Source organism: Mustela nigripes, chromosome 13, assembly GCF_022355385.1.
Source record: "Mustela nigripes isolate SB6536 chromosome 13, MUSNIG.SB6536, whole genome shotgun sequence".
Taxonomy (NCBI): domain Eukaryota; kingdom Metazoa; phylum Chordata; class Mammalia; order Carnivora; family Mustelidae; genus Mustela; species Mustela nigripes.
Window position 1 is genome coordinate 50,580,362 of NC_081569.1, and position 12,429 is coordinate 50,592,790.

Below are 12,429 nucleotides of genomic sequence, written 5' to 3' on the forward strand. Positions count from 1 at the left end.
TGAGAATATTTATGACCATTACTTTGAAATCTTTATCAGGCATATTGCTTTTCTCCATTTAATGAAGCTCTTTTGCTGTGATTTTATTCTGTTCTTTCACCTGCACACACCTATACATATATTAAAAGACATTTTTCACTGAGAAAGTTTTTTTTTAATTACATTTTTAAAGTTTTTTTTTTTTATAAACATATAATGTATTTTTATCCCCAAGGGTACAGGTCTGTGAATTGCCAGGTTTACACACTTCACTTCACAGCACTCTCCATACTGAGAATGTTGTTAAGATTCATCCTTGCTATAGCATATAATCACTCTTCATAATTCATTTTATGGCTAAATAGTAATCCATTGCAATCATGGCTATACCACATTTGTTCATTCATTTATCAGTTGATAGATGTTTCCACTTTTTGCTGTTGTGAATAGTATGGCCATGAACACTTCTGTACAAGTTTTTGAAACAAAAACAGTAAAAAATAGAAAGAAGTGAAAAATATTCAAATACATATAAATGAGAAAATGCATCATTTTTCTGCCCTACATTTTCTTAATAGCCTAGTTTGCTTTGTTATTGTTTGATTTTATAAAATCAAGATCATATAATACACATTACTCTGCAATTTGCTTTTCACTTGAGATAACATTGTAAACATATTTTTTTACATTAGTATATTCAAATGAAGCTATTCTTTCTAGGACAACTGCATTTTCTTTTCTTTCAAACTACTAACTGAATATCTTGCTCTTGCAAATTAGTTGCACTGTTTTATTCCACATGTGCATTTTTTTCTCTTACCAATCAGGATTTTAGTTTACATTCTAGGTCAAGGCATGATATTTCTTCTGCAATAACACTTTCTTGGTTAATTAAGCACATTATACATTTTCATTTATCTAAAATTCCATTCACTCATGATCTCTGAGAATTGTATGAACATAGATTTATTTATCTGTATATTTTCACTAATATTTTTTAATTACGGTATTCAATATCTCCAAACAAATAATAAATTACTTGAAGCAGAGGTTAATGTTTTTGGATTTTATTCTCTGCTGCCTCTAGAACAGGGTTAGCTTATCAGAAGTGCTTATCAAAACTTATTGTTTGATATTTCTGGCTACCTCTTAAATGATGGGTTATTTCAACTTCCAATCTCTGAATCTCTCTGGTCCAGGTGAAAATCATCATTGTAAACTCCCATAAGACTCTTGACATATATTCCTGTTGTAAACCAAATAACACCATCTTTCCTATTTAATGAATCCCATTGCAAGATGTTTTTTTGGTCAATCCCCAAGTTCCTACAACATTTTTTCTAGAGCTGCTAAACAACTAATGATTCAACTAGGTCATTTATTTATATTTAAAATTACCTATATGCTCTCTATCAGATCCTACTTAATACAGAATAACCTAAAGCCCTGATTCTACTGCACAGCTGGTAAGCTTAAGTGTTTCACAAATAATTTCTACTGAAAGATTTTAAATCTCTGCCTTTCTTACTTCCAATCTCCTAACCCTTTTCCTTGGAGCTGAGATAAATAAAACAGTTTACATATGTTGGCAGATATAAAAGGAGAACTGAAACAGGGGAGAAACTAAAGAACTTAATCTTTGAGCTCTTTCCCATAGAAATGTTGTGATATAGTCTTTAAGGAGACAAAGGTAAAATTTTAAATCATAGAATTACAAATATTTGTAAGAAAAACAGACTATATAACTGGCTATATAACTATATAGTACTAAACTTGGTAATAAAGCAGTCTTCTTACATTGGATTTTTACTTATTTTCTCTGTTTCTGATCAGTTCAATGAGATTCTTTATCTGTGGATATGTTAAAAATCTCTGGAAATTTACAAGCGCTCTGCAACTGTTCATTGAAATCTTTCTATGGCACTTACATGGGATACAATTTTTATATGTTCTTTCAGTAAGGATATTCTTAGGGATGAATTCTAAAAGACTCAATTGTGTGTGTGTGTGTGTGTGTGTGTGTGTGTGTGTGTGTATTTAACACATTGTCATCCCAGAGCAAGCGCTTACTTAGCTATTACCTTTAATATTATATAGATGAATAGATGGACAAATATGTAGATAAGTAGATACCTTCTGGATGATATAATCTCAGTTTGATTGCTATTTAATACCAAAAAAGAAAGTGTTATTTTCAATCCCTATGACTTCAGTGGTATTTCACCATGATCTCTAATATTCTATAATTATCTTTCAAACCAACATACCAATGAAAATGGAAAGAATAGTAAAGATGAGTTTTCATAGAGGAACCAAAGTCTATGAAAGTGGAGCCCTGTACCTTTTGCTTAAATAGAATCATATTTTCTCTTTTTTTACTTTGATATAGGTTTTCAGCTATCAATCAGGATAATGGATGTGGCCAATAAATCTATTTCTGAATTTGTCTTGCTGGGACTCTTTAAGTCCCGGGAACTTCAGCTGTTTTTCTTCATGGTGTTTTCACTGTTTTATGTAGCAACAATGGTTGGTAACAGCCTCATAGTCATCACGGTTATAGCTGACTCTCACCTACATTCTCCTATGTATTTCCTGCTTACCAACCTTTCCATCATTGATATGTCACTTGCTTCCTTTGCCACTCCTAAGATGATTACAGACTACCTCACTGGACACAAAACCATTTCCTTTGATGGCTGCATCACCCAGATATTTTTTCTACACCTTTTTACTGGTACTGAAATAATTTTACTTATGGCCATGTCCCTTGATAGGTATATTGCAATATGCAAGCCTCTCCGCTATGCTTCAGTCATAAATCCCTGGGTGTGTACTGCACTTGTGGTGGCTTCCTGGGTTGTGGGAGTCATGCATTCAATGAGCCAGGTCATATTTGCTCTCACATTACCGTTCTGTGGTCCCAATGAAGTAGACAGCTTTTTCTGTGACCTTCCTGTAGTGTTCCAGCTGGCTTGTGTGGATACTTATGTTCTGGGCCTCTTCATGATCTCAACTAGTGGCATAATTGCCTTATCCTGCTTTATTCTTTTATTCAATTCTTATGTTATGATCCTGGTTACTATCAAGCATCATTCTTCAAAAGGATCTTCTAAGGCCCTTTCTACCTGCACAGCTCATTTTATTGTTGTCTTCATGTTCTTTGGGCCATGCATCTTCATTTATATGTGGCCACTAAACAGTTTCCTTGTAGATAAGATCCTGTCTGTGTTTTACACCATCTTTACTCCCATTCTGAACCCAATAATCTATACCTTAAGGAATCAAGAAGTGAAGACAGCTATGAGGAAACTGAAAAATAGGCTTCTAAATCCTAAGAAGACGACTCCTTTGCATTATTTTTAGTCTTAAATTCTACTAGTTTTAACTTCCTGGGCATTGTATGTCACAGTTTTGTGTACACAGCATTGTGACTAGGCTTTTATTTCTGGAGTTCTCATCAAATTATAATTCGATTAAATTGCAATCAAATTGTAAATATTAAAACTACTTGCATATGTTTGAAATACATGTTAGATTTCAGAAAAGCAAATTGACAGAAACAATTTCTTCCAGAAGTGCCAAGAGTCCTTGTTCCAGGTAGGAGATTCAATACTCATTATCTATTCACTGGAAAAGATGAACAAAAAGTATGAAGAGGAAGTACAGATTAAAGGGGAACTAGAAGATAATAACATTTATATACAACTTGTCACTGAGAGACACGTTGGTGGCTCAGTCATTTAAGCAGTTAAGCATCCAACTCTTGATTTCTGTTCAGGTCATGATCTCAGGGTAATGAGATAGAGCACCATATTGGGCTCCATGCTTAGCACTGTAACTGTTGACCTGAACAAATCGTTAGTCTCATATTTATTAGAAAGTGAGTAACAATCAACAAAGAAGCTGGAGTAGATTAACATTGACCATGAGTCTTGTAGATACATAAGAAGAAAGGCAAAACATGTCTGGTCACATAGTACATGACCCATAGTGAGCAAGGCCAAACAAAAGAATTGTCTGACTAACTGCTAATGCTCCTGTGAAGGGGAGATAACAGAAAATTGAAGCAGGTGGCGTTCTACCCTGAGCCAGCCGGGCATCCCCAGCTGCTCAGCTTTAAGTATGTATATCATCCTCTCCCCCAGAAGCCTGTTGCTAGTACATGTTTTTCTAAAGGCTATATCTAAGCATGTTTGGTAACTAGTATAATTTCTTATAAATTATATTTTAAGCAGTATGTTGTTCTGAGAGACAGTTACACAGCATGGAGTGTGCTTAGGATTCTCTCTCTCCCTCTCCTCACCACCCCCTCACCCTGGTGGGGTTTCTCTCTCTCAAAACAAAACAAAACAAATAACAAATCACTGAGTTACTTAGAGAATTGTCCCTAAAGTATGGCAAACTAGTAAAATTTGTATAAGCCTTAGAAACGCTATACTGCTATAGGAGTATCTTCTGACAGACAACGATTTCCTACGTGTATCCCTGAATCATTCTTACTTAACATTTTAAACATTTGTAATATTTTCTATTGAAGAAAATCCTAGATATATTTAATTATGAATCTTGATGATGTCCAAAGCAAATGTTATAAGTAGAAGAGTCTCCACCACTCACTTCTAGCTAGTAAGCAAAAAAAATACAGCCATGACAACTTCTTATAATGCATTACGATTACAGAGGCTGAGGAATTCTGCAAATTAGAAAATATAATGAAATAAGTTTCAAAGCACTACATTTTGTTTCGTGCAGGTACTATGTGAGCTTAATGGCTGGGAAGTTAAGACTGGAATTAAGATAATTTATGGAGAGCCTGTGGTTTCACTTTAAAGTATTACATTGATTTACAGTTTGGTTAAATTACTTTTTACTTTTAGTATTTGGTTGCAAAAATAGTAAATCTGTGCTTAGTAATACAGTATCAATGTAATAAGTATATTCCTTTATACAAATAGGTTTTTTAGTTTTAAAAAGATTAAAAATTAGCTTTAAGGTACACGAGCTATCACTACCACCTGCTGGTAGTTACTGGAATTGCAAGCATTGAAATTTATGAGAAATAATTTTCCTATGTCTTGCTTTGTGAAGGCAAACGTGAAAGAACTGTTATTGAAATTAACTAAATTATACTTATATATAGTGCTCAGTATATGGTCCAACTTTTATGAACAAGAAAATATCTGTTATAACCACAGTATTTGATAAATATCAAGTTCTTTTTCTTTGGCATTATTGAGAAAATAGAAAAAAAACAAGAATTATATATGCACTAATTACCAATGATGAGATAGAAATTAAGAAAAGGAAATTCCTAACTGTTCATTTTAAGCCAAATGATAGGAGAAATGTGTTTTTTCTTCATCAGTATGTTTTTTATTAATATATTAAATAAGGAAACACATTTACAGTTAATAAAGTATGATATTATTGTGTTAAAACATAGGAATTATTGAAATTGCTGGGTAAAAATGCCTACAGTACGAACACTAGACTGGCATGTGTTTATATTCACAAGACAATAGCATAATTCTACTTGAAATAGGGATACAAATGGACCAATTCAGGATGCGTGTGTGTGTGTGTATGTGTGTGTGTGTGGGGGGGGGGGGTGTGTGTGAGAGAGAGAGAGAGAGAGAGAGTGAGCTTTCAGCTACATGTGCAAATAATTTTAGGATCAAGAAATTCATTTATGTAGGAATTTCCTAGCCAGTGTTTTATAAATTCCATAAATAATTCTTTCAAATAATACATTCATTTGAACAGTGAATTTTTTTTAATGGAATGCTTTTTGCATGATAAAACTGTCCAGCCTTTTCAAAGGAATGTCATTAATCTTCAGTACGTGTGTGGAGAATGATAAAACTCAAGGACATTTGCCAAAACCTCAAAGGTGCAACTGATCAGCAGGCAACTCTGCAAGGGATGTCAATAATGAGACTGAATAGTTGGAATTACAGTAAGACTCTGCAGCTGAGAATGAAAAGGATCACAGCCTCTGAAGGACTTCCGTATGCAAAGGGCACTACCTACTACCTTTTCTGGTGGCTCAGCATGAACAGTAAATGTACAATCAATCTCTATGTAATACATAAGACTTAAATCTTAATTAGGAGCTCTAGGTAGATTATTTATCACCATGTGTCCTCATCCTTCTGCTGACACTCTTTTATATGAGGGTAAGTAAGCACAGTGACAGGGAGCAGGCTGGCCACACAGTAGTAAAGATGATATCATTTGCAACTAAAGAAATAAAGTTTTCAAAGCATTCTAGATGAACAGAAACCAGCTAATATAAACATACCAGGTTGAGAATGGCTTTAACTGGTCTAAATTTCCAGTAACACAATTGAGAGTATTGCAAACTGGATAATTTATAAGACTTTGATGACAAACAACTCCCTCCTCCTTTAGGTGTTTGGGAAGCTTCATAGTGACAAGCCTATGAGCTTTCAAAATTGAAACAACAGCAAGAAAAAAGTTTTGTAAAATTAAGCACAATAATCAAATGCAGGTGAAAAATATTAAAAATCAGGTCTAGATAAAATGATAAAATGTAAATAGTAATATGTGAAGGAACTGGATATTTGTAATGGTAGTAAAAACTCTACATGATGTATACTTCCAAAAACATTTGAGGAAAATTTGATAATACAATAGAGTGTAATGGGGGTAGGTTCATATCAAAGCCTGTTCTTTGCATGTGTTTCCTCCAAGACCCTGGAATAGACTTTAACAACAATTTACCCACAATTTTGATTCTTTATTTTCTTAAAGAAGTCCCTTCAGACTAGACAGAGTTTAGGTTCTACGGAACCTGGATCCACCCTGAGTACAGAGGGTAAAATTCTTAGACTCAGGTATGTTCTATCTGCTCTAAATGCCAATTCTACTATTTGTTAGTGGTGTAAACTTGAACAAGATACTTAATATCTCTTAGCCTCAGCTTCAACATCTGTAAAAGGAGATAATAATAGTACTAACACTGCAGAGTTATTGGAGGAATAAAGGAAGCCATTCCTTTGAATGACTTACATAATATATGTTCATATACCTGTTCAACGAATGTTATTGTACTATTGTTCTGATCTACTTTGGATATCTTTGTTTAAGGGCTTTTATACTCTCCTGAGCTAAGAACTGACATGTTTAATTTGAAAGGTAAATTTTCATTTTATGAATTTTCAGTATTTGTACCTATGCATAAAATTAATGTATATCAGGATTAATTTGGAAAATTAAAAGTAACTTCTATTTTACATTTTTCACCTTATCATTTAAAAAATCTATAAGAGAGTTTTTAACGTCCATTAGAAAACTATGTTGAGTGCAATGGCAGGGTCATAGGGAAGCTCTATTTTTAAGTTCTTGAGGAATCTCCACACTGTTCTCCAAAGAGGCTGCACCAACTTGCATTCCCACCAACAGTGGAAGAGGGTTCCCCTTTCTCCACATCCTCTCCAACACATGTTGTTTCCTGTCTTGCTAATTTTGGCCATTCTAACTGGTGTAAGGTGATATCTCAATGTAGTTTTAATTTGAATCTCCCTGATGGCTAGTGATGATGAACATTTTTTCATGTGTCTGATAGCCATTTGTATGTCTTCATTGGAGAAGTGTCTGTTCATATCTTCTGCCCATTTTTTGATATGATTGTCTGTTTTGTGTGTGTTGAGTTTGAGAAGTTCATTATAGATCCTGGATATCAACCTTTTGTCTGTACTGTCATTGGCAAATATCTTCTCCCATTCCGTGGATTGTCTCTTTGTTTTCTTGACTGTTTCCTTGGCTGTTCAGAAGCTTTTGATTTTGATGAAGTCCCAAAAGTTCATCTTCGCTTTTGTTTCTTTGTCTTTGGAGACATATCTTGAAAGAAGTTTCTGTGGCTGATATCGAAGAGATTACTGCCTATGTTCTCCTCTAGGATTCTGATGGATTCCTGTCTCACGTTGAGGTCTTTTATCCATTTTGAGTTTATCTTTGTGTACAGTGTAAGAGAATGGTCGAGTTTCATTCTTCTACATATAGCTGTCCAGTTTTCTCAGCACCATTTATTGAAGAGACTGTCTTTTTTCCACCGTATATTTTTTCCTGTTTTGTCGAAGATTAATTGACCATAGAGTTGAGGGTCCATATCTGGGTCCTCTACTCTGTTCCACTGGTCTATGTGTCTGTTTTTATGTCAGCACCATGCTGTCTTGGTGATCACAGCTTTGTAGTAAAGCTTGAAATAAGGTTACATGATGCCCCCAGTTTTATTTTTGTTTTTCAACATTTCCTTAGGGATTCGGGGTCTCTTCTGATTCCATACAAATTTTAGGATTATTTGCTCCAGCTCTTTGAAGAATACTGGTGGAATTTTTATTGGAATAGCATTAAAAGTATATATTGCTCTAGGCAATAGACATTTTAACAATGTTGATTTCTCCGATCCAAGAGCATGGAGTGGTCTTCCATCTTTTTGTGTCTTTTTCAATTTTTTTCACGAGTGTTCTGTAGTTCCTTGAGTACAGACCCTTTACCTCTTTGGTTAGGTTTATTCTCAGGTATCTTATGGTTCTTGGTGCTATAGTAAATGGAATCGATTCTCTAATTTCCCTTTCTGTATTTTCATTGTTACCATATAAGAAGCCACTGATTTATGTATATTGACTTTGTATCCTGCCACGTTGCTGAATTGCTATATGAGTTCTAGTAGTGTGGGGGTGGAGTCTTTGGAGTTTTCCATATAAAGAATCATGTCATCTGCAAAGAGAGACTTCTTTGACTTCTTCATTACCAATTTGGATATATTTTATTTCCCTTTGTTGTCTGATTACTGTTGCTAGGTCTTCTAATACTATGTTGAACAAGAGTGGTGAGAGTGGGCAACCTTGTTGTGTTCCTGATCTCAACGGGAAGGACGCAAGCTTTTTCCCATTGAGGATGATATTTGCTGTGGGTCTTTCATAGATAGATTTGATGAAGTTCAGGAATGTTCCCTCTCTCCCTATACTTTGAAGCGTTTTAATTAGGAACGGATGCTGGATTTTGTCAAATGCTTTTTCTGCATCAATTGAGAGGACCATGTGGTTCTTCTCTCTTCTCTTTTTAATTTGTTCTATCACATTGATTGATTTGTGAATGTTGAACCATCCTTGTAGCCCAGGGATGAATCCCACCTGGTCATGGTGGATAATCTTTTTAATGTGCTGTTGGATCCCTTTTGCCAGAATCTTGTTGAGAATCTTAGCATCCATATTCATCAGTGATATTGGTCTGAAATTCTCCTTTCTGGTAGGGTCTTTGCCTGGTTTGGGGATCAGGGTAATGCTGGCTTCATAGAAAGAGTCAGGAAGTTTTCCTTCTACTTCAATTTTTTGAAACAGCTTCAGGAGAATAGGTGCTATTTCTATGTAGTGAAAAGAAGGGCCATCTGTACCCCAATGTTTATAGCAGCAGTGGCCACAGTTGCCAAACTGTGGAAAGAACCAAGATGCCCTTCAACGGACGAATGGATAAAGAAGATGTGGTCCATATACACTATGGAGTATTATGCCTCCATCAGAAAGGATGAATACCCAACTTTTGAAGCAACATGGACGGGACTGGAAGAGATTATGCTGCGTGAAATAAGTCAAGCAGAGAGAGTCAAATATCATATGGTTTCACTTATTTGTGGAGCATGGAGGACATGGGGAGTTAGAGAGAAAGGGGTTGGGGTAAATTGGAAGGGGAGGTGAATCATGAGAGACTATGGACTCTGAAAAACAGTCTGAGGGGTTTGAAGTGGCGGGGGAGTGGGAGGTCGGGGTACCAGGTCGTGGGTATTATAGAGGGCACGGAATGCATGGAGCTCTGGGTGTGGTGAAAAAATAATGATACTGTTATGTTGAAAATAAATAAATGAAAAAAAAAGACTAGAATTTGCATTCTAAAAAATAATAAATGAGTCTCTATAAACAAACAAACAAAAAAGAAAACTACATTAACTTTTATATTTATTCAAGTCTCCAGAGATTGTTTTCCTCAGTGCTCATAATTTTTATGAATCATGAAAAATTCTGAGTTATTGTTTTTAGTGTGCGATGGCTTCTTTACAATGATTAATTATTAAATTGGTTTACTGATTTTAGAATGGATTTTTACCACAATTTTGGTCAGTTTAAGAATGATGATGTTTCATCCTTTATATTATTAAGGCAAAGTCATAGATGCATAGATCAGTAAATAATTTCTTAGACTAGTAAACCTTTGTATGGTATAAACCTTATGTGAAGTAATTTTCTACTGATAAGAGCTTTGGATAATGTGATCACTGGACTGTACTGCCAAACGAAAGAAGTTCTTGGTAGATGGTAGCATTTGAAAATCTTCACACTCTTTGTAAAAGTGTGACAGTGTTTTCAGACTTAAATAATGCCAAATGAAACGTTGTATTTAAATGAAATTTTGAAAAATAAAAAACAGTTAAAATCAACAAGAGAGGGTCACCTGAGTGGCTTAGTTGGTTGGGCATCTTCCTTCAGCTCAGGTTATGATTTTGGGATCCTGGATTTGGAGCCACGCATCTGGCTCCCTGCTTGGAGAGAGTCTGCTTCTTCATCTCCTCCCCATTCATGCTCTTTCTCACTATCTCTGTCTCTCTCAAATAAATAAATAGCATCTTTAAAAAAAAAAAAGTCAACAAGAGAAATGAATAAACTCCATTCTCTCATCAGTTGTGTATAACACTCAGTGCTCATCAAAACATGTGCCCTGCTTAATTACCAAAACCCAATTACTCCATCCCCAACCTGTCTCCCCTCCAGAAACCTTCAGTTTGTTTCCTGTAGTCAGGAGTCTCTCATGGTTTAACTTCATTGCTTTCCATTACTCTGTCCTCCAGATTGCTAATCTGTTATCCCACTTTTTCTATTCTATTTATTCCCTCAGTGTATACTCACTAGAATTAAGAAAGAGTGGAGGACCTCCATGAGACCCTCAACAAACAGATAAAAAGCATAAATAACAAATCAGAGATAAATTCAATAGCTGAAAGTAAAACTGTGCTGAGGGAATAAACAGCTATAAAGCTATCAACAGATTTTTCAGCAGAAAGTTTGTAGGCCAGAAGGAAGGGTCATGATAAAGTCAAAGAGCTAAAAGAAAAACCCTTAAAACCAAAAATACTCTACCCAGCAAGGCTATCATTCAGAATAGAAGGAGAGAGATTGGGGGTAGATAAAAAAGCTATAGGAATTCATCATCACTGAGTCAGTCTTAAAGACATGATAAAGAAGACTCTGTGTGAAAAGCAAACAACATGGGCAAATAATCTTAGACAAAAGAGAAAAAAATATACAGTGGAAAAAAGACAGTCTCTTCAACAAATGGTGCTGGGAAAACTGGACAGCTATATGCAGAAGAATGAAACTAGACCATTCTCTTACACTGTACACAAAGATAAACTCAAAATGGATAAAAGACCTCAACGTGAGACAGGAATCCATCAGAATCCTAGAGGAGAACATAGGCAGTAATCTCTTCGATATCAGCCACAGAAACTTCTTTCAAGATATGTCTCCAAAGGCAAAGGAAACAAAAGTAAAGATGAACTTTTGGGACTTCATCAAAATCAAAAGCTTCTGCGCAGCAAAGGAAACAGTCAAGAAAACAAAGAGGCAGCCCATGGAATGGGAGAAGATATTTGCCAATGACAGTACAGACAAAAGGTTGATATCCAGGATCTATAAAGATCTCCTCAAACTCAACACACACAAAGCAGACAATCATATCAAAAAATGGGCAGAAGATATGAACAGACACTTCTCCAATGAAGACATACAAATGGCTATCAGACACATGAAAAAATGTTCATCATCACTAGCCATCAGGGAGATTCAAATTAAAACCACATTGAGATATCACCTTACACCAGTTAGAATGGCCAAAATTAGCAAGACAGGAAACATGTGTTGGAGAGGATGTGGAGAAAGGAGAACGCTCTTACACTGTTGGTGGGAATGCAAGTTCGTGCAGCCACTTTGGAAAACAGTGTGGAGATTCCTCAAGAACTTAAAAATAGAGCTTCCCTATGACCCTGCCATTGGACTACTGGGTATTTACCCCAAAAGATACAGATGTAGTGAAAAGAAGGGCCATCTGTACCCCAATGTTTATAGCAGCAATGGCCACGGTCGCCAAACTGTGGAAAGAGCCAAGATGCCCTTCAAAGGACGGATGGATAAGGAAGATGTGGTCCATATACACTATGGAGTATTATGCCTCCATCAGAAAGGATGAATACCCAACTTTTGTAGCAACATGGAGGGGACTGGAAGAGATTATCCTGATTGAAATCAGTCAAGCAGAGAGAGTCATTTATCATATGGTTTCACTTATTTGTGCAGCATAACAAATAGCATTGAGGACAAGGGGAGAAGGAGAGTTGAAGAGAGTTGAGGGAAATTGGAAGGGGAGGTGAACCATGAG

The 12,429-nt window shown here is 35.6% G+C and overlaps 1 protein-coding gene across 1 annotated transcript; it reads left to right on the plus strand.

Moving 5' to 3' along the window:
• The first annotated feature begins 2,391 nt into the window (after positions 1 to 2,391).
• LOC131998628 (olfactory receptor 4K2) lies at positions 2,392 to 3,342 on the plus strand. The gene has a single exon (XM_059371119.1). The coding sequence runs from the start codon at positions 2,392 to 2,394 to the stop codon at positions 3,340 to 3,342; it is 951 nt and encodes a 316-aa protein (XP_059227102.1).
• Positions 3,343 to 12,429: the final 9,087 nt, after the last annotated feature.

Coding starts and splice junctions, on each gene's coding strand:
- LOC131998628 (XM_059371119.1), top strand. CDS start 2,392: ATGGATGTGGCCAATAAATCTATTTCTGAATTTGTCTTGCTGGGACTC.